General features: G+C 44.0%; 1 protein-coding gene across 1 annotated transcript; it reads right to left on the reverse strand.

Annotated features, from left to right (window-relative positions):
- Positions 1 to 1,510: 1,510 nt before the first annotated feature.
- Positions 1,511 to 21,058, reverse strand: shisa9a (shisa family member 9a). Its single transcript, XM_077739470.1, has 4 exons — positions 20,260 to 21,058; positions 18,440 to 18,549; positions 7,802 to 8,167; positions 1,511 to 4,615 (listed from the first exon to the last, which is right to left on the reverse strand). The coding sequence occupies exons 1-4, from the start codon at positions 20,769 to 20,771 to the stop codon at positions 3,780 to 3,782; spliced, it is 1,824 nt and encodes a 607-aa protein (XP_077595596.1). The 5' UTR covers positions 20,772 to 21,058; the 3' UTR covers positions 1,511 to 3,779.
- Between the last annotated feature and the right edge of the window lie 1,445 nt (positions 21,059 to 22,503).

Raw genomic sequence — 22,503 nt, forward strand, 5'->3', positions numbered from 1 at the left:
CAAAGTGGCATTAAATCGGTAGAAGCCTTCAAAGGGAAAACTATTCAAACTGGAAATGGAAATGAAAATGAAATTGATAAGTGAAAGGAGAAAAGGAGAAAAGAAAAACAATTGGGGATCCCCCCCCCCCCCCCCGCAAAAAAAAAAAACAGTCTTGCACAAACGCAACGTACTGGCACTAAAAAAAACTCTTGCGTGGGTTTTCTCCGGGTATTCCGCTTTCCCCCGCTGCCGCTAAGTGTACTTTTCAACTTGTACTTTCCAACTGCCCTTCCCAAGATGGCCGCCATGTCAAATTGCTAGAATCCCAATAATTTTACAACAAAACGTCGTATTAAACAACGTTGCGTATACCTTAAAATTAAACAAAAAAGCACTAGTAGCACAGTAGCGGCTAATTTTCGGCAGGCAAAAAAACCCCAAAACAAAACAACTAGTACGTTATTTTTTATCATAGCTGTGTACATAAGCCCCTCCCATTTTCAAAACCTGAGCTTGTTTGAGTGGGGAACGCTGAACACGGTGGGTTTTTCCTCCTCGCCACATTGCGTTTGGCGCTCATGTACATTTTTTCCCGGTCGCCACGGGACGCCACTTGACAGCTGCAGTCGGCGTGACGGATGGCGACAACGCCACAACAAACAGCGCAACAAAACCCACACTGTCAATTTCAAATGGAACTAGCTTTGCCAACTAAATTGGGTAGACAAAAGTGTCAAGTGCTCTTTATTGGGGTAATTAATGACGGACGTCAAGCGACTTACGCGGCGGAATGTCTTTATTCTTCATTAACATTGCAATAACCTTTGCTTACTCTGATTAATATTTCATCCCAATCTTAACAAAAGTGCATCGTTTATTTCCACTTAGCTTAAATGGATTTGGCGGGCGGGCGTGTACTTTCACATCTTAACAGTCAAAAGCAAGCAAGTAAAAACATATTTACAAGCCGAGAGGAACAAACACATCATTTAGCGCTTATATTCATTCACTCTAATGTGTCCGTTTGGAGATTGCATACATAAATATTCGTATTAGCTATGCAGAAATACGTCCAAATAGCCGTTAGCTGTGGGTTGTTTGACATTTTTTTAGGTTTTTTTGTGGACAAAATTGGGTCATTTTGTACCCAATATCATTTTTGAATTAATTTTCGCCAACTGCCAAAAAAATCACCAATTTTTGCAGGACCAAAGATGAAAAAAATCACCAATTTTTGCAGGACTAAAGACCAAAAAATCACCAATTTTTGCAGGACAAAAGACAAAAAAAAACAAATTTTTGCAGGACAAAACACTAAAAATCAAACTTTTTGCAGGAAAAAAAAGACCAAAAAATCACCATTTTTTTGCAGGACTAAAGACCAAAAAATAATTATTTTTTGCAGAACAAAAGACCAAAAAAATCCCAATTTTTGCAGGATAAAAGACCAAAAAATACCATTTTTTGCTGGACAAAAGACAAAAATTCCCTTTTTTTTTGCAGAAGTCCTTTTTTTTATTGCCACGTAAGAAAATCGTATATAGAACAATCGTAATACATTGTCAGATGGCAAATGGACAACAAAAAAAGCCCCCCAAAAACTCCCTTGTAAAAAGAAACAAATAAAAATGTCATCATAGCAACAGCATGGGAATATCATTTTAGATGGAAAAACATCAGCTATATGTTTTTTTTCTCTAATCCAATAGTACCAAAATACATATTTTTTCTCATAACTCCATTTCACAAAATTCATAGTCAGTCAAACGGGCATATTAGAAGCTACTGTGCAAAAAATAAAATAAAAACAAAAGTGGGAAATGAGCTTGTAGCATTGCAGAAATGCGGAAAAATCACAAACTGATTTGGACATAAAAAATAGATTTTTTTATTCATTTTTTTATTTCTTTACGCAGTGCATGGCAACCCCACAAAAATGATAATCATCTGTAAATAGCTTATGGATTTGTGCTGCTGTTATGGGAATTTTCTTGGCCCTCATTTTTCCACTTTTTCATTCAAAAATGAAATATTTCATAACATTTAAATATCGATCCACATGGTCGGAGAAAATACACGCTGAAAAAAATGATGCATTTTTGTCAAGCTCAAAATGGAGGATGAAAATAACTTGTAAACATTACTGACAAGACCTTGTGAGTGATTTTTTTATAGGTTTTTTATTCATTTTTTACAGTAGAATGCGGTTCAAAGGTCAATCTGCTACTTCGAGCAAAATGGTTTGAGCCCTTAAGTCAGTTCACTTTTAAATATTTCTTTTTTTAAATGACAAATATTGTGATTGAGTGAGGGCAGTCAGTGGATTTTATTCATATATACACATATATTCAAATATATTTAGCTATATGTAGCATAAATGCTAACCACCAGTTTGTCGTGCCGTTAAATCAACAAATTTGAGCAGAATCAAAATAAACATCAAATTTATTTGAACGTCAACGTTTGATTTTTGTTTAAAAAATAAAATCAGCCAAGATTTTAATGCTTTTTTGCACGTTTTTGGGAAACTCGTGTCTGTCCTTTTGTGACATTTTGCTTTGTCTGGCGCTAGAATTTGCAGAATGATGCTATCGATTGGTCGCCGTGACCTTTTTGACCTCGGCTCGCCACACCAGCGCCGTCTTATTTTGAAGCTTTTTTGCTGTCGTGCTGTTTTTGTTTTGACAATTATTCCGCTGGCCCATTCCGCCCAACTGAACGAGTTTTTTTTGGGGCAATTCCGACTGTTTTTACCCATTTGCAAGTTCGCTAAATCAAGTCAAATGGCTTGAAATAATAAGCAACACCGACAATAACCTTCTTTGTCAGAATGCGACAAAATCACATTAAAATGATTTGGAGCTGTCCAAATTCGTCACAAGTGACCTTTTTTTTTTCAGAGCCAAGGTCGCTTTAAATATTCAGTGATGAATAAAATGTGGCAATAATAACCATCTTATGGAAAAATGTCTGCCATGAAACTTAACAGTCAAATAACCCAAATGATATTAAGCCCAACGACCACATTTTCCGGACTATAAGTCGCACCAGCCCAAGAATACACGATAAAAATGTATAAAATTGCATGGTGGGGAACGTCAATTTTTTTTATTGGATCAGAAATGACGAACAATCATACGTTAAAGTAGAAAGAGAGCAACGGGCTAAATAGGCGTTTGCTAACATATCATTAAAGCCAATCAAAACATTTAAAAAAAAATAAATGTATGCCCAGTCAAACTATTAAAAGTGCAACTTATAGTCTGAAAAATAGGATGGAGGTGGCCACGCCCCTTTATCTAATGATGTCATTTCCACACTTGATCAAAGATAATTTAAAGTAAAGTTGGTCCAACATACAGTATTTTTCTTCCAATCCTAAAATGAGGATGTCCAGTCCAAGTAGGGTCCAATCAAAGTTGGATATGTTGCGTCCCATCACCCCATCGGCTTCAGATTTCCACTTTTTGGTCCAGATTTGGAACTAATTTTCTACCAAGTGCGCGCGGTCCAAAGCCCAGAACCCCCGGGATCGGCCATTTTGAACTCTGGCCAATTTATATTGCTTCCCTTTTGTTTACCGTCGTTAGCATTAGGCTATGCTTCGTTTATTTGACGTTAGCCACCTCGTCGTCGATTTTAGTCGTGGGCTTTCGGAACATTTCGTCGCAAATGTAAAGGAATCTTTTACCGGTGTAACGGGACGCGGACCGGCCAACTCTGGCGCCCCCTTTCGAAAATGTCCCCGTTCCACATGCATTTATTTAAATATATATTTTCCCCCCGTCTCTCTCGGATCACACGGTAACCTCCGTCTTGCTGTTGGTCACAAAGTAGGGCTGCGTGGGGAGAAAGTGTTGACTGTGACTGTGGCCTCGCGTTCCGCGGAGCGGGTTCGATTCCAACACCGTACACTGAGGCCTCTTGTGGCCGTAGCTCTTCCTGCGCCCCACCGTCTCCGTCCCGTCCCAGCCCCTCATGCCCGTCCCCGCCGCGTGCCCGGACGAGATGTTGTTAGAACTGTACGCCAAAGCCAGGGGGCGCCCCATGGTGGCGAAGGCGGGGCCCACGGGGGCCTCGGCCAATCGGGAGAGGCCCAGGGACGTCCCCCCCGGCATGGTCCCCGTCAGGTGCGCCATCCCCGGCGGCGGCGGCTTGCTACTGTGGCCGTGTAAGTGAGCGTGGGGTGGCGGGAGGCCTTTGGCTTTCTGGCCGTTGGGCTTGGACGCCGCCAGCAGGGCGGCGCCACGGCGCTCCGTCGGTAAGGTGGACGATGACGAGATGCAGGGCATCTCCGTCACGTAGGTGGCCACCGGCTCCGGGGTCAGGGGTCCCAGGGAGGTCATGGGAGCCATGGAAGTCCTGGGGCCAAGGGTCATGGACGCCATGGACGCCATGGACGCCATGGACGGCGGCATGGATGGCACGGGAGCCATCGAGCTCATCTGGTTGACAGAGTGAGAGTGGGAGGCCCCTGGGTTCGAAGCCGAGGCGCTGCCGCCCGCGGTGGAGGAAGGGTGCGGCGCCGGGGGGCGGGAGTTGCCCATGGGTTGCAGCGGGAGGCCGCCTTTGGCCGGGAGCTCCGCCCCCGCCAGCCGCCGCTTGTTGTATGGGTCGCCGTTGAACTTGGCGGCTGAAAAAAAAGAAAATTATAGACAATTGAGCTATTTCGGTGCATTGAAAAAGCTTAAATGCCACGTTAAAAATGGCTTCCGTGCAGCACTACTGCGACTCGGTTTAACGCCCCCCATTTTCTCCTGTCCGTTAGTCAGTCAGCGTGGCCTGGTGTTCTTATCGCTGTGAAATGTTTCCTGTGGTATCCATGCTCTCAGTCCAGTCATTACTCCGGCGCCCTCGTTGCCTCTGTACCCTGGAAGATAAGGTTAACGCACTGGGCCAGTTTGCTCCGCTATGCTAGCCAGCCATCTCATTCATCCCAGCGGCAGAAACACCAGAAGTCGGCGGGCGACAATCCGGAAACGCCACGCCCGCCGACACTCGCTCTCGGGACACTGAAGAAGCCACGCGCGACGAAAACGCAAAAAACGAGACCCATTTGACAATATTTTCGGTAAAAAATCAGTGTGGGTAGCATAAAGTATAACAAGGCCTTTCATGCACAAATAATATCTTTCTTTTATTTATTTTTTTTACGTTTCCCCCTCCTAACAGAAATAGATTGGACAAATAATGACCATATAAAAAATTTGAACACTTGGAATATTATTGACTACTGCGGATTCAACAAATACTTTTAAAAAGTAACTATTTAGAGAAAAAATATAGAAACACGAAATGGGGAGAACAACCAATGGAAGTTAAATAACAGCACAGAAAGGGTTAATAATGTTAACGAGCTATATTCACTAATCTACCACCATAAACCAGGTATTTCCGCATTATATATTGTAAGTAGTATTCCCTCATATGCTTCTTCTCAACCTTTTTTTATTAATTTCTTGGCCAGATATATTTTTTTGTTGTCATCTACTAACGAGCCCCAAGGGAAGCATTATATCTGGATGGAAAAACCGCAGATTTCTATCGACAGTACGTTAATCCAGGAGAAAGCGTAGAAATAAACAAGTGGCCTTACTTTTAATTAGCGGCGTTTCCTCTCTAGAAAAAAAAAAGAGAAAAGATGTGGCTTTACGAGTCGGTGGACACGATACATACTAATTGGTGATTTGTAGCGGCAAAGCGACAAGTCGCTCCTCCGCTCGGGGACCTCGTTGTTGTGTTTTAGCCGCCAAGGATTCCGACAAAATCACGTGGTTATTGATCGAAGGCCGTGATGCTTATCTGACGTACAATTGGCAAAGTGATGGAGGCCGTGGAAAGAAAAAAAGGGCTTGATTTTTGACGTTGATGCATGGCATTGCCACAGAAAGACCATTCCAGACGGGTTTATTTTCATGCTTGACATTTTATCGATCTACGAAAACCAAGTCAGCAATACCTGCGGATGTGAGCTATTCCTTACGAGCCATACTCACTATTTAAAAGTCAAATGACATGACATTTTGCAGTCATTTTAGCACTTTCATGTGGCTCCCGAGTCATAGGTTCCCTAACACTGGTGTGGGGGGATGGGATGGTGTGGGGGATGGTGGGGCAGTTTTTTGGCATCAAGCATTGACCAGCATTGACCGACTGAGCTGACTGACAAACTTGAAGCCGCGGGGGTTGGGCAGAAGAAGCAGCTGACACCAATCCACTGATTGCACTTGCAGGACACTTAGTATTGCTCTTCATGAAAGCTACATTTTGTGGAATAGTTTGAAATGAAAGCCTAGTCTTATGGGATGCTATGCCTGTATATCAAATCAAAAGCCTCTATTGACATCATTACACAGCTGTGTAGAATGAAATATGTTAAATATAATTTAACAAAAGTGCTCTTAAATGGGTCAAAATGGTCCAAAGTTTGCACTTTGATGGCCCATGTTTGAAATAGGTAAAAAAAAAAGTTTTTAAAATGGCTTTTGACCGTTTATACCAGGCAGGGGATGGTTGTGCAGAGGTGAAAAAGGCACATACATAGGTAAAAAGGTTCAATGGGCGGGGGTTGGGATGGTGTGGGTGGGGAGGGAGGGAGGGAGGGATGGAGGGAGCTTTTGGTTCGAGTCGTCCTGGACCGAGCGAGCTGACCGACAAACTTGAAGCGACGGGGGTTGGGCAAGAAGAAGCAGCTGATGCCGATCCACTGATTGCACTTGCAGGACACTTAGTATTGCACTTTATGAAAAGCTACATTTTGTGGAATAGTTTGAATTGAAAGCCTAGTCTTATGGGATGCTATGCCTTGATATCACATAAAAAGCCTTTATTGTTATCATATGCAGATGTGTAGAATGAAATATGTGAAATATAATTTTAACAAAGGTGCTCTTAAATGGGTCAAAATGGTCCAAAGTTTGCACTTTGATGGCCCACATTTGAAGTAGGTAAAAAAAGTCTTGAACTGGCTCTTGACAGTTTATACCAGGCAGGGGTTGCTTTGCAGAGGTGAAAAAGGCACATACATAGGTGAAAAAGTTGAACTGATGGGGGTTGGGATGTCGTGGGAGGAGGGTGGGAGGGGAGGTGCTCGATAGAGCTTTTGGTTTTGCTCAAGACGTCCAGCACCGGCCGAGCTGACAAATCTTGAAGCGACGGGGGTTGGGCAAGAAGAAGCAGCTGATGTCAATCCACTGATTGCACTTGCAGGACACTTAGTATTGTGGAAAGCTTACAGTTTATGGAAAGCTACATTTTGTATATAATATAATAAGCCAATGTGTCTAACCAATCTATCGTAGAAATAAAAAAGAACCAGTAATTTGGTATTTAAACAACAACAACAAAAACGCAAATCTGTACTTATCGGAAGCCCTAAAAAAATAGAATTTGTGGCCAAGATGAAAGCATCTGTGGTAAAAGTCAATGTTTGTTGCCATTGTAACGTCAATGAGGTTGTGTGGCCAGTATTGATAGCTTCTCCGCTGGGCTAATGCTATTTAAATGAGTTCCAAATTGGTATGCAGGCCCAGTGAATTTGGTGGCATGTGTTAAGCTGTCACACATCTTGATAAACAGCCTCTTTCCGTTTTACAGCGTGTCAGCGTTGGTGCCACAATCAATAACATCTGTCAAATCTGCGTGCGAATCTGCTCCGTCTTGTCGGCCGCCTTTCCCACGACACGCCCACCCTTGACCGCCGGGGTCGTCCAAAAATGCTCTCGTCTACAATCAAAGTCTGGCGGTGGCATAGAAATTGTCTTTTTGTCGGGAAGAGTAAATAAAAAAAAAAAAAGGTGTTGTGGTGATTGGCACTTACCCACGGCCTTCAGGGAGGCGTATTTGTTGAAATCTTTGTTTTGTTGCTGCTGCTGCTGCTGCAAGTGTAGTTGATGTTGGAGTTGTTGTTGTTGTTGTTGTTGCTGCTGTTGCTGCTGTTGTTGTTGGAGTTGTTGGTGTTGTTGTTGCTGTTGTTGTAGTTGTTGTAGTTGTTGTAGTTGTTGTTGTTGTTGGTGTTGTTGGTGTTGTTGTTGTTGTTGGTGATGGTGGTGTTGGTGCTGATGGTGTTGGTGTTGTTGTTGTTGTTGTTGTTCATAGACATGAGATAACTGGCCAAAGGCAGGATAAGGATGCTGTTGGACCATGTTTGACATCGGTCCTACGTTGTTGTTGACCTGACCGACCTCTGTGGAGAAAGAATAGCATTAGCATAGCAATAGTACTTACCATGACAAGAGCAATACAGTGGTACCTCAAGATGCAAGCTTAATTCATTCCGAGACTGAGCTTAATTTGAATTTTGTTTGACATTTTGATACTTTTTTGGCTCTATTGGCCCCGCCTCCTCCCTGATTTTTAGATGCAACCTATCGAGGGTTGTTTACTTTTTTTTCCCTTCAAAATATCCCCAAAATGTTGCAAACAAATGTCCTCACAAACAGATAACGCGCAAAAAATGAGCAAATACTCCTCTCGTATTAGCGAGCAAGCTCTTCCATTCGCACTGACGAATGGGAAAAAAACAACTAGCAGTATGTGGTATCAAAATGGAGATTTGGGGACATTTTCTAGGAGGAAAATGTAGTGTTGGTGGTCCAGGATGGCGAAAAATTGGCACCAAGACAGGATTAGTTAGTCGAATGTCAACTTGTTGTCAAAATGTGCCAGAGGGGAATACTTGGAATTGGACCGAGTAGCGCTTCACAGTAGGAATGTACAAATGTAAAGTACAAGCCAATGGACAGACTGACGGGAAAACAAACCTAGGTTGCGTAACAATGACTCTCTGGGCACAATCTGCCCGCCCGCCTGTTGATATGTGGGTGTGGGGGTGTGAGTGAGTGAGTGACTGCACCACAATGCTAACTAAACTACTACACCAGGAAAAAATAGGGTTGCCATGACAAAAGAGAGGAGATGAAAAGAGAGGCTGCAGTCATGATACACACGTACTTTTGGAAAAACGGCCGCCATGTCAAAAGCACAAAATACAAATCATATTTGAGTCAAAAAAATTAAAATTAAACCAGTACAAAAAAAACAGTAGTAATGGAGTATGATAGGAAAACTACGACTGGATTTGTGCTTTCTTTTAATGCTTTTATTTGCATTATCTACCTCACAATAATTTTTTGAAAGGAATAGATTAGTGAAGGTCAAAAAACATTCTGTTCCAGAAGACTAAATCCTGGATGATTTTTGCGCCCTCGGGCCAATTCGGCCCAGAATATATTATCTTAAATCATTTATGTTTATGATAATCCATGCTTAAATGCAAAAGTATTCGCTGTTCTTTCATATCATATCACTTTAGCAAGAGAAATCTTGTTTTTGATCCAAATAGATGCGGAACAAATGTGCCGCCATGGAAACAACAAATGCAAAAAAAAAAGCCCGGACCACAAAGAATAATAGCGTAAATTAATATAATAGCCTTTTTAAAATAATTGCGCTTTATCTGAAAATCAGCGCTCTTGACTGAAGCAGATGTTTTAGATTACATTTTCTTCTGTGTGCTTAGATTGCACCAAAAATTCTACTTTTCTGGACTACTTTGACGCTACATTTTACTGCTCCATTTTACACTCAGTGCAGTAACACTTTACTACCGACAGGGGGAAACAATTCCCCCTTTGCTAACCTTGTCTCGATGTACACCGCTAACTCAACGTCGTGTAACTGAGGGATAATAGTATAGAAAATTGGTAAGATAATTGCAAAAAAAAGTATAGTTAGCGCCCCAGGAAGTCCCCCACAAATGGAAAACCAGCCCCGCATTTGAGAAAAAAACTAATTCAGGGTCTGACTGTCGTTACCAAGAAACTACGAGACTTTGTAGCCGTTAGCGCTAATGCTAAACTGCCAATCTAATAAACCACTGTCCTGTTTTTCCTTTGACATTAAGCGACACCATGTAATCTGATACTTTAGCTTAGCTTAGCATTTGTGCGCCGTAGGGGGCTTCCGTTAGAAAATGAGCTGACTTGAAGTAAGATGGGATGTACGTTTTTCTCATCTCCTCAGCGCGCTCTCGGCCTCTTTCATCTCGTACAATACGAGAGATGTGGCTCGGCGGCGAGATGATATAATTGGTCTCCGTAAAACGCTTTAATAGAGCTCGGCGTGCTGGGAAACGCCGCGTGAATGACGTTTGTCTTTCGTCTCGTCTCGCCGTTGTCGACTGAAACTCGGTTTGGAGTTGAAGCTAACGTAGCGCCGGCTGTCAGAACGCAGCGGTAGACTCCCTTTCAGTCGGCATCAAACCAGGGCGCCGGATTTCGCTTTTGGGGGATCCTTTTTAGAAAAGAAACAACGGCGTAAACACCTTAGCCAATTTGGAGGGCGGCTTTTTAACGGGATTCTGTGATGTTCGGCTAAGGGTTCAAATATGCCCATTACGACTGATGTGAGGAAGTTGCCATCAAACGGCGTACTTGGACAATGCCAGAACAAATATCAAACGAACGTGGATTCAAAACATGAGCCCTGTTTTTTTTCCCGACTAGAATTTCCACCCGAGTATTAACCGCGCCAGCCCAAGAATACACAATGAAGAGGGGGAATAAAATGTACTGCAGTATGAGTTGTTGTTTTTGTTTTTAAGCAGAATCCAAGAATCAACATTTTTTAAAGTACTGTATTTTTACGACTAAAAGTCTTAAATTTTCTCCAAAATAGACAGAGCGCCTTTTAATCCAGTGTGCTTTATATATGGAAAAAAAATCTAAATATGTCATTAGTTGAGGGTGTGCCTTATAATGCGGTGCGCCTTATATACGTGGAAATACGGTAAGTTAAAAAAAATAACATAACAGTTGGTTAGTATGACTTATAGTCCAGAAAATACGTCAACTCCATCATTTCGACCCTCCCACGACCTCCAAAAAATATTTTGTCTTAAAAAAACATCACCAAATTGAAGCTGGATGGCCATTTTGTCCAAGTAAAAACACACTAGAGTAACCCGTCATTTCCCAGTTAGTGAAATGCGGCAAACACTTGAAATTGTACGGCGCATCCATCTTCCCGACAGCAGCATTTTTAATAGATTCTCTCTCTCCTGGCCGGCCCTGCTCGTCATTTACAATCTCCCGTACAAATAAATTGTGACGGCAGTCTCGGCGTTTGATATAGTAACTCTTCTTCTCCTCTTACAATCCCGCCAGCGACAGTTTTACACAGGCAAGGAAGCCCACATTTTACCCCAAAAGTCCAATTTGACCTTTTCCAACTTTTTCCATCCAAACTTTGGACCAACACAAAAAACAAGGACACTTTATGGGACACAGCTAACGATTATCCACCAAGTTTTTGGGTATTTTTTGACGTCTTAAAAGAGTAGGCAAGACTTATGTGCCATTAAAGTGCAAATGATCAGCTGTATAAAAAACTACGCTAAGCTAATGAAGCACTTCCTCGATTTCACGCATGGTTGGAGGTTGACTTCTTTATGTTTTTGTTAAATATATTTGAGTGTCTTATCGGCAAAGTCGGCGGCGTAACTCTCAGGCGCCTTTAATGACGCCGTCTTGCCCAGAAATCTTTCATTTGGACGGCTATTTAATTCAATTTTGCCCAGAACAAATGAAAGGCAATAAGTTCAACCAGGCGCTAACGCTAAGTTGTCACCAAAATATCACGTTATTATGATGCTGATGATTCAAAGAAGTTGGCACAAAGTGTACGCTAACATTTTGGAATATTTTGAAGGGAATACAAAAGCAAACAACCCTTGATTGGTCGCATCTAAAAATCCGGGTGGAGGCGGGGCCAAATTCAGCCAAGTAAGGTATCCAAATTTCAAACAAAATTCGAATTAAGTTTAATGTAAGCTTAGATTCAACTTATTTTTGAGTGTCTAGACCGTAATTCAAGTTCATTTCCATTTGTTTATGTGATGTTACGAGCGCGTTGCCGTGCAAAAAGTCTCCAGGTACCCTTGTATCACATTAACTCCTCCCACTTGAAATGGATTGGACATCTAGTGGTGATAAACTAACTGGTGCCTCCTGGCCAGAGGGACAACACATGATAGATTGAGCATTTTTCTCTCCCCAAACCCCCCGGAAAGCCATTATAACTCATGGCCAGCCGTGTATAGTAGCCGGTCGGTCATTTGAATGGTCGCCAGCGCGTCTCTCCTGGCGTGCTCTCCAAATAACGCATCTTTAGTCACACTCAAAACGCTAAGCAGGTTACGCTCCAGTCTACCAGAGGCGGGACTCGAGTGCTTCTTAGCGTTCTTTGTTTATCTTTTAGGGACCGAGGAGTCTTTGCCTCTGTTGCCGTGGCGATCCCCATCCTTTTGTCCCCTATCTCCCCACTGCAGCACCGCCATGTTTAGGACTGAAAAGACACTGTGTGACTTTTCCTAGCATGACTAACAGGAAAAAAATTGATTTCCCGTGATAAAGAAATTAGAGCACTGGTGTCAAAGTGGCGGCCCGGGGGCCAAATGTGGTCCGCCACATCATTTTGTGCGGCCCGAGTAAATGATGAGTGCCAACTGATGATAAATATAGATTTATACTAAATTTCCTGATTTCCCCCCTTTTTAATCAATAATTGTCATGTTTTTGTCTATTTTTTCTGTGTTTTCAGTTCAAAAATCATTTTGTAAAATCTGAAAATATACTAAAAAAAACTAAAATACACATTGTTATAGATCTATAAAAAAAACGTCATTGTCATGAAGTGAATTAGCTAAATTGCGTGGCCAATGAATTTTTCAAAGGCGACCCATCTCATTATCATCGCCATATGTCTCTGGCGACGCTCCCATTTCCAGAAATGCTAACGCACTAGCGACATTGTGCTTCCAGGGAGCCCACCATACCGGGCCTTTTGCCAATATATATAAAATATGATGAGGACAGGATCATGTTACAAGGGTTCGAATCCCGTCAGGCCCAATTATCCCTTAACATCGCCTTGTTTTTAGCCTGCTAGGCTATACTTAGCATTTTTTAAAACTAAATATACCTGCTCTGGACTCGTAAAAGGCAACAGATGGAGGCAACCATTTGTAGCGACGCTCTAACGGGTCATTTGAACTCATATTCCACTGCTATTAAACGCCACATCCATCAAAACGTTGAGAAAGCGCCCGCCATCCAAAGAGACGCGCCGTCGTAAATGTCGTTTCGTATCTCAGCCGCATCATCGTCATCTGCATCATCTTTCAAGACTTTGTCAGGAGTGGAGTCATCTTAGGCGCTGACACACCAGATCAGCTGATTGCGCCATCTATTTAGACCAGATGCGCTCCTACGCGGACGCCATTGCTCACTCGGCGCCGCGGAATACCTGATGCGCACCGTGGCGGACAAAAGGAGGCCGTATCCGCTATCCCATCCATCACCAAGATGGAGTGCCTCTCCGTTGTCGCCATAACTTCATCTGGGTCTTTTGTGCGACCGCCATCTTCCGTCACGTCCGCGCTAAGACGACGTTGTTAGCTTTGAGATATTGTTTTGCAAGAAATAGCGCCACGGCGTTGCCTGAATATCGATTGGAATCAATCAGGCAGCCGTTGGGGGTCAAAACTCACATTTGTTCTTCCCCTGGCCGAGATGCACCTTCCCACCGATGAGTTTATGGCTAGCACGTGTAGCCGCTTTGCTACTTTAAAGCCATTCAAGGACCGTGTAAGAGCAATCACTTAAAAGTCAAGTGAGCGTGCACCAACATCAAATAAGTATGCCATAATGTAAAAATTCATATATATTTTTTTAAATGCGGCATCAGGTCGGCAAATGATATCACTAGCAAAAAAAAAGATGGAGTGATTCATTCCTTCTTCCCATGGCAAGTAAATATCTGTGACGGACGGGACGCTAACGCCGAGCGCAGCAATCCGTCACTCCACCCAACGGGCCGTCGGGGCTTCCCCGTCCGAGACGACAACGCGCCGCGGACGAAGAGTGGCACGTCGGGAGGAAGTCGCCGCCACAAGACGGGCGCCCGCCCTGTAAAGGATGCGCGTCTCTCCGGAAAGCTGACGACTGTGACAAGACGTCAGCGCCGGCGACCCAGTTAACGGCGGACCTGCGCTTGGGAAACTAAATATACTGGAACGCTTTGGGAAATGACAGCGTTTGGGGATTTTTTGCCTTTGAATGTCGGCTCCCCAAAATGAAATATTGAAAGAAACAAGAAAGGTTTTCGCTCAAGACCGCCAAACATTATCAGAAGTTGGAAAGGTCGCGTTGAAACTTTGACATTTTGTGTCACCTTATTCGATTTTTTACTTGTATTTTTATATGGAACTTTTTTTGCGGCACTTTTTATAGCGTGCTTAACAATAAAAATGTTGTTATTCTCCATGTCAGATTGAAAAATAATTGCAAATACTATAAATGTAATAGGTAAATAATGAATGGCTTTGTTTGTATTCAAGTTTCAAACGATAATTTTCAGTAAAAGCAGACTTATTTGCCTATTTTTTTTTATATATACAGGAAGCAAAAAACATCCAATCTGGGATCTTGGGATCCAATCTTGTGGCCAAAACCCAGACCTCCAAAAATGGCGCCAGATCACCCATCGAGAGACCCCCAAAAACGGTAAGAATGTGACACGCTATTGCTACTAAATCTTAGAGTCAAAATACTATCTTACAAGGACAACATGAATACTTTGTCACATTTATTTTCGAGGCCACGTTCTCCTTCTCTCTCTCATTATATCGTAAATAGAAGTCCCAAAACTATGACTAAACGTCACATTGAGTCGCGCGCAAGTACTACAATTTTCCGCGTTGAAGCGCTCGTGATCCAGTGACCTAGATCTCGTTTGCCTGAACCATTTTTTAGGAGCTTCTTTAGGAGGGCGCCCAACATTCGGGGATTCTCTCTCGCTCGCTTTGGGCTCCTTTTGGAGGCCTTTTTGCCACTGCCTTTGACTCCGCCCACGTCCAAAAATATGGTCTTTTACTTTGACTAGCCTACAACGAGTTAATCCCTCCAGCAAAAACAGCAAAGTAGACAAACTAGTCGCCATTGTTTGCATTTTTTTTTCCTAGTTGTAGTCCTGGTCAGTCTAAAAGCCAAACACACTTAGCATTAGCTCCCGTTAGCGCCGCCGACAAATGGAGCGAGATGGCCTTCCTGACTTGGCTAACCTAGTTTTTTCTCTCACCCCCAAGACTTCTGGCTCCTCCATTTTAGCATCCTCTCTCCAGGGGAGTATAGATGTCTTGCCCAAGTCGATTCCAGCGCGCCGGGGCCGTCAATACGTGCCATGTTTACTTGACGTGGCTAATAATAGGACGTCACCGAGCCACTTTTGCGTCTACTCTGGACTGTGCTATTCACTGTGGGGTTAGATTAGATTAGATTAGGATTGTATTTCATGCTTCCTCCCCCTCAGTGCCTCCGTTTCCGAACCGGAATCTAACCCTTGAGCTCATCACTGCGAGCCGGGCAAGACGACCGCCTATCCACCGAATCGAAAAATTTAAAAATTGCAGAAAGTCCAAGAAAGTGACCGAGTGAGCTAAAAAAATGATTTTCTGGAGACTTTTGATGCAGTGAAAGAGAGTGAAGCATAGCGATATACTGTATAGTGCATATTATAGTATATATTTCTGTAAGTCAATAATCAGGAAGTATCCAACGGGAATTGTGGGCCTCCCTCACTCCTGACACGGAGGTGCTTCTGGCTTCCCGAAGATACCGGCAAGACAAAGAGTTGCAGCAGACGTGACCTTCAGCCAAAGAAAGTCTGCCAGAGTGCGCTATTAAATCTCCCAGTGGCTGTAAATCCTCCAAACTGCTATTGTTTCCCCTCTCAACTTTTCTTTGGGGGTCGCCGCTTGGACCGCATTCATTCCAAAAATTTGCTTAATGGAGGAGGAGGGCATGCCAGTTCATCTCAAAAACAACCTCAAGTATATCTCTCCGTAGGCTAAGATAGGAAACAAAAGAGCAGCAAAGCCAAAGTAGCTCCAATTCAGAAATGGCGGCTTCCAAAGCGGGTCATCTGTCGAAGCAAAAAAGCCCAGTTGGACCACCGGTTTGCCACATGTCTCCTCAGCCACGGGCCAGCGCCCGGCGGGGTGCCCCCCGCGTACCGCCATATGGGAGGGAGCTGGAGACGGATGCCAACGCGGCCCCGCGGCCTATTGGAGCCTTCCTTCCAAAAACGAGCATGCGGATGGGGTTGAAGTCGGGGGAAGGTCCGCCACTAATCCGGGAGCTTTCCAATTCACTGACTTTTAGATTTTTTTGCTAGCATCCAGTGGCTATTGGGGGCTTTTAACCGTCAGCGCTATCTTTTTTCACGTCTCCCCGCCCTAAACGCGCCAACGCCGAATCCCAGCGCCGCAAATTTCCACCTGCCGGCCACGTTTTGCTTGGTAATTAGCTTTGCGCTCGACTTGTTGTGACAGAAAGGTGTCACGGTGCTGGCAAATCTCCTCCGATATCGGATGATTAAAGGAAACGTCGTAGCGGCTAATGACAAAGCCGCGCTCTTTAAATACGCAAAGGACGGCGGCCTGGCGGGCAGGTACGGAGCGGAGCGCCACTCCTAAATGAAGACGTCGATGAGGATAGATGGATTCAATTTCACTCGCCGTACTCCAGATTAGACTCGGAACGCCACGCGGGTCAGGCGGCTAACATTTACATGCGCCGGCAAGAAGTACGAAACTCATTAGTGCACGGACTTTGACAGCAGCGGCCCACACTTTTGTTGGGACGCTAATTAGCTGTCAAGCGCAATGTCAGGTGTGCGATAAATCAATTCATTACAGTCATACCTCTACTTACGAATGCCTCTAGGTACAAACGTTTCAGCTTACAATTTTTTTATATACAAATGAGTGAGTCGAGATACGAAAAAGTTACAAAATCCTCCAAAAAGTACAGGCATTTCCTTATCCGTTATTGTATTTTGAACACCATTTATTAAGTACTAAAAAACTGTACAAATGCAACATGGCACATATTTTAACACACGGGCACACGGAAAAGTCTAAAATGTACTACAAAGTAGACGTCTTTTGGCTCTGGTGGAACGGGATTTTGATGCCATCTGGCGGACAGGCATGGTATTACATGCGATAATTTTCTCTATTTTTTTATGCAAAATTGGGACACTTTGACTGACCCATTTTAAAGGGTTTAGTTGGTAGTTGCAACAAATTAGAGAATTTACATATGAAGTACACTTCTACTTACAAAAAAAGCATTGGAACTAATTCATTTCATAAGTAGAGGTATGACAGCATTCGGAGTTCAAGGCAGGGGTTGCAGGTGCAAGATATTCCCATTCTAAACACGTCTTGAAATGACAATGTAACTGTTTTGTCTGTGTTTTTGTGTGTGTGTGTTTATGTGCGGTCATGACGGCTACGGGAAGTTAAGCTATATCCAAAGACATTCGATCTCACGTTTCCGGGCAGTAAAATTATGCAGGGATGTTGCACCGACATGGAAAGCGAACATTGTTGTCTTGACGTCAAAATGAGCAAGCATCGGATTTCCTCTGGCCTTCTTTTGGCATTCACATCAAACGACAACTTTTGATAAGAATATAGTCGCAAACCCATCGCTTCGTCTTTCTCATAAAGGATTTGAAGCTTTTCACCGAGCGTAGATTCATTCGGTAGCGCAAATAGTCATGGCCATTTCACAGCGGCGTCCACTCAGGTGATAGGTCACCCCACTATCTCATCTCTCCCATTGTGAGGACAAAAAAAAAACAGATTCCCACTCACAAGTAAAAAAAAGACTGCCAGTGATATTTATTTCCTTTCTTACCAACAACGGCCTATTTTTAATACAACGCTTTTACTTCTTCATTTTCCCAACCGCTTAATCCCATCCAGGGTCGCTAGGGGTGCTGTAGCCCACCCCAGCTCACTGCAAAAAGTAGGCGGAGTCATCCTAAATTGAGTGCTAGCCAATCACAGGGCTCAAAGACACAAACAACCCAACACACTCATGGCTAATGACGATTTAGCATCCAATTAGCCTAGCATGCACATGTTTGGTATTGCTACACATATATTTACATGGCATATGACATGGAAATTGAAATATACGCAAATTTCTAGCTCCCTCCAAAGCTCAGGTATAAATTGTACAACTAAGTGCGGGGGGTCATGCAAACGTCAACACTATTTGTTGTTTAATGATGTTTTAATTGCTTCTTTGAAGAGAGTGAGTGAGTGGACTGCCGAGTTGTAATCGTACATCGCTTCGTCCGTTCGTGTTTACGTCGTTTGATCCGAGACTTTACAACACAACAAAGCTTGCTAGTACAGTAAAAAAGAGCCCACGGGACCCCCGCGCACTCCCTTTTCCCCCAATACACCCACCGAGCAGACAATTTATTCACCACGAAAACACTCGAGCTGCACTTGTTCAGAGAGACTGGTATGTGTATTTTTGGGAACAGAAAATGGGCAAATAGCACAAATTTTAGGCAAAAGATTCCTTTGCAAACTTACGTAGATTGGCCGCTCTGGACACGTAGTGTTCGGAATGCATGGCCAGGTTCTCCTCTCCTCGGTACGGCTCGCTCGGACAGCCGCCGCCTTGCAGCACGTTGGCCACTGCCCTGTGAAATGTTACAACATTTGGCTCAAAAATTCTGTGTGGAATCCATCCAAATGCTCCAGATCGTTGAATTTTGACACGTTGCACATGTACATGATATCATTGCAGTGTTGGGTACTTTGTGTATGGAGTATTTGGGGACAAAATGTGCTTTTTGGGTGCATGGTTTGGTCATTTTGAAGTACTTTGAATTCTTCCAACCCATCAGAAAATGCAGTACTGGGTACTTTGTTGCTTTGCAGCACATATTTTTTAGGCCAAATGTGATTTTTTGGACGCGAATGATTTTTTGAAGTACTTCAAATACATGAAACGTGACACGTTTTTAGGTCAAAAATGGTCCAAAATTGCAGTACTGGGTTATTTGTTGGTTTATAGCTCACAGATTGAATATTTAAAGGCAAAATTAGATTTTTGTATGCATAATTTGGTCACAGATGGTCATTTCGAAGTACTTGAAGTACTTGAAACATGACACGTTTTGTCAATAATGATCCAAAATTGCAGTACTGTGTTATTTTTTTGGTTTTTCAGTGCATGGCTCAAATATTTATGGCCAAAATGTGCAAAAAAAGCACAATTTAGAGGATCATTTTGGTGAAAAGTCCAAAAGTAAAGCGCTGAACGCTTTCCAGAAGTCGTTCCTGTCTCCAGTTGCGTACTGTACTCTCTAGTGTCTGTGATTCTGCCGTCTTTTGGAAGTAACACGCTGTTGTAATTTGATTATTCCGCCGAGCCGTATTGCGCAGCGTCTTTCCACGCAAGATTGACACAAGGACGACTCAGTTGAAATGAGATGAGGCTGTTTTCCCTGATCCTTGCACATGGCACCCACCGACCGTCCAGATACTACGGGGGCATTTGCACAAACGGAGCCACGCATGGGTGAAAAAAAAAGAAGAAAAAAAAAAGAAAAGAAAGCCGCCCCCGCCTGTCGAGAGGAGCGTGGATCACGTAATGTTATGCCGTTGCGCCGACAAATGCGGAGAGAGAGATGCACAAAACCCACTGGCTTTTTGCAGGAAGGGGGGACGGAGCGGCAAAAAGTGCGCAAAATGGACAAAGGGGCAAATTCTTTACACTCAAAATAGCATCTGAAACTCATTGGTTGCTGTTGACGACGCTCGACGTCTGGATGTTCAAATGAATTGGATGTGTGTTGTTGTTAATGGAAGGCAAGGAGTAAGGAAAGAACTTATTTGTTGACGTCATGGAGTGTAAACAAAGTTTTTTTGGGTGGTTTATCCATGAAAATATATCCATAATTTTTTTTTTCCTTTTTTATCAAGGGTGTCAGACTGGGATTGGTCGGCAGGCCGCTTGATTGTCAACTCGATTTGATGTGTGCTGGACCATTATAGATTTTTTTGTACATTTTATTCTAATTTGATTAGAATAACTGGATTAAAAGCCCTGAATATTCAGTGTTTATTTGAGCTTTTTAAATATATTTTTAGATCTTACAAAATGATTTTTGAACTAAAAAATGGATCAAAAAATGACAATTATCGATTTCAATGGGGGAAAACCAGGAAATTGAATATGCATCTATAAGAATTTGCTCCTAAAACAGAAGGTCGGCACTCATCATCGACTTTCCCGGGCCGCACAAAATGACGGAGCGGACCACATCCGGCCCCAGGGCCTCCACTTTGACACACACGTACTTTTCTATGGATCGTTGACGACGACGCCGGGGCTGAATTCTCACCTGTACATATTTTCCCTCTGCGGACGGTGGGCTTTCTCCAAGCCCAATTTGGTGAAAATCCCCACCAGGGCCATGATGGCCACCACTCCGCAGATGATGTAAACAATGAAGTTGGTCTTGTCTTTGGTGGCGTCGCTCAGCTTGTTGGCTTTCTTGTACGGCGTCTGGCCGTTCTTCAGCCACGGCGGGGTGTCGTAGTTCTTGCAGGTGCTCTGGTCCAAGCGCGAGTGCTTGTGCGAGCAGCAGAAGCGGAAGCCACAGGTGCCGCAGCAGTACAGATAATTGCCCGTCTTGCAGGTGAACGGCGGGTCCCACTGGCCCATCACGTCGTAGTAGCCTCGGCACTGCTCCTCGGCGTGGGGGCTCTCCTCCGAGGCGCCCTCCTCCTCCGCCGAGCCGTTGGAGGCGCCCATCATCACGAAACCCCCCAGGAAGTCGGCCTTGCCGCCGGCCCTCGTCGGCGCGCCGGCTTGGAGGAGCAGCAAGCCCAGGAGAAAGGAGTCGCCCCTCATCGCTCCTCGCTAATGTCCTCCTGGTCCGGGGGAGGGGGGTGGGAGGGTGGTGGGGGCTCGTCGACTTTCACGCCCGAGCGCCGAGACGCCGCGCCGAAGGGTCCGCAGACGCGCGCCCCGACCGCGAGCCGCCGACGAGCATCTTCGCCAACGTGGTCCTACGGGCGCGCGATGTGGGAACGTCGGGGGGTCTCGAGGGAGGGGGTCAAGGCTCCCATCCGCCTCCAGAGGAGCGGGGCGCTTTACGCATCCGTCCGTCCGTCGGCGCGCTCTTACGCACACGCGCGCGCCGCGCTGACAAATGGGATGCGAGAGCTCGGGTGCGCTAAACAGGGAGGGGGGGGGGCGGAGGAGGTGGCGGAGGGGGGGGGGGGGGAGTAGAGCGAAAGAGAGAGAGAGAGAGAAAGGGGGCGGAGCCCCAACGAGGTCCAACATTATGAAATCATTGGGATTATTCAAAGCGAATCGGCTATGCCCGGGGGAGGGAGCCTTTGGCTCGAGAGCCACACACGGCTTGAGAGCCATATGTGGCTCTCCGCTAACCTGTAACAGAATTGAATCCCCAAGGCAATCACATCGGCACTCTCCCCTTAAAATTGCTTTAATCATCATTAGACTCTTCTGCAAGCATACTCATTGATTAGCAATGTTGTCTTAACAATTCACAGACTTTTTCTGCCTTAAAAGTGGTGAAATGACTTTAAAGGCTCACATTTTTATGTATTTTGTCTTTGAGTAAATTCTACTTATGGCTCTGAAGGAATATGAAATATTCATGAGCGCCATAGACTGAATACTTTTGAACCCTTGGACGATAGGAATGGTTATTTTTCTCTCTTTCTTTTTTTTTTCTTTTTCTTTGTGATTCCCTTGTGATTGAATGCTCAGCCCAATTGGACCCGAGCTCTCAGTCACTCACTTACTGGGTCAGCCGGGATAGACTCAACAACAAGCTGCTTTTGAAAATAGATGCACGTCTCCTGGCGTTAGCCCCATGACTGACAGTCCATCTGGACGTGTTCCCACTCTTTCCCCACAGGCAATCCTTGACAAAATGAGCAGAATAGAAATTGGATACTGTCTCCTTGCCTGGCAATTTGGGGAAAGCCCTGTCCATGTTGCTGAAAATGGCCCAAATTCCAGTTGTCTCTGTTTTATTGAAGTGAGTTTCAACTATGGATGTGCTTTTACCAGTCATGTCTAAAAAAGGGTTACATTTTTTAGTGCATATTAAAAAAAAGCCATATTCGGTTCCTAACCACACTAACTACACAAAAAGAACCACACAAAACTCATCAATTTGGAATTTTAAATAGCGCCACTCTTTTTTGAGTGCCCTTATCAGTCATGACTACCTACATGCACAGAAAAGCTTTTTTTTGCACAAATCTTAAAGTAATGCCCATAGAATTCCGTCGAAAAGTTTTTCAAAAGTACGACACAAATTGTATCTTTGAACGCCGCACCGTCTGAAAGGTTTCCAAAAGTCCGACACAAATTGTATCTTTGAACGCCGCACCGTCTAAAAAGTTTCCAAAAGTCCGACACAAATTGTATCTTTGAACGCCGCACCGTCTAAAAAGTTTCCAAAAGTCCGACACAAATTGTATCTTTGAACGCCGCACCGTCTAAAAAGTTTCCAAAAGTCCGACACAAATTGTGTCTTTGAACGCCGCACCGTCTAAAAAGTTTCCAAAAGTCCGACACAAATTGTGTCTTTGAACGCCGCACC

This window comes from Stigmatopora nigra, chromosome 18 (assembly GCF_051989575.1).
Source record: "Stigmatopora nigra isolate UIUO_SnigA chromosome 18, RoL_Snig_1.1, whole genome shotgun sequence".
Classification (NCBI taxonomy): domain Eukaryota; kingdom Metazoa; phylum Chordata; class Actinopteri; order Syngnathiformes; family Syngnathidae; genus Stigmatopora; species Stigmatopora nigra.

Bases quoted from the DNA above. Each gene is read 5' to 3' on its own strand.
- shisa9a (XM_077739470.1), bottom strand. From the start codon at position 20,771: ATGAGGGGCGACTCCTTTCTCCTGGGCTTGCTGCTCCTCCAAGCCGGC. The intron at 8,168-18,439 runs GTAAGTTTGCAA...CTTTCTCCACAG, and splicing joins GTCCAGAGCGGCCAATCTAC to AGGTCGGTCAGGTCAACAAC. The intron at 4,616-7,801 runs GTAAGTGCCAAT...CTTTTTTTTCAG, and splicing joins CGCCTCCCTGAAGGCCGTGG to CCGCCAAGTTCAACGGCGAC.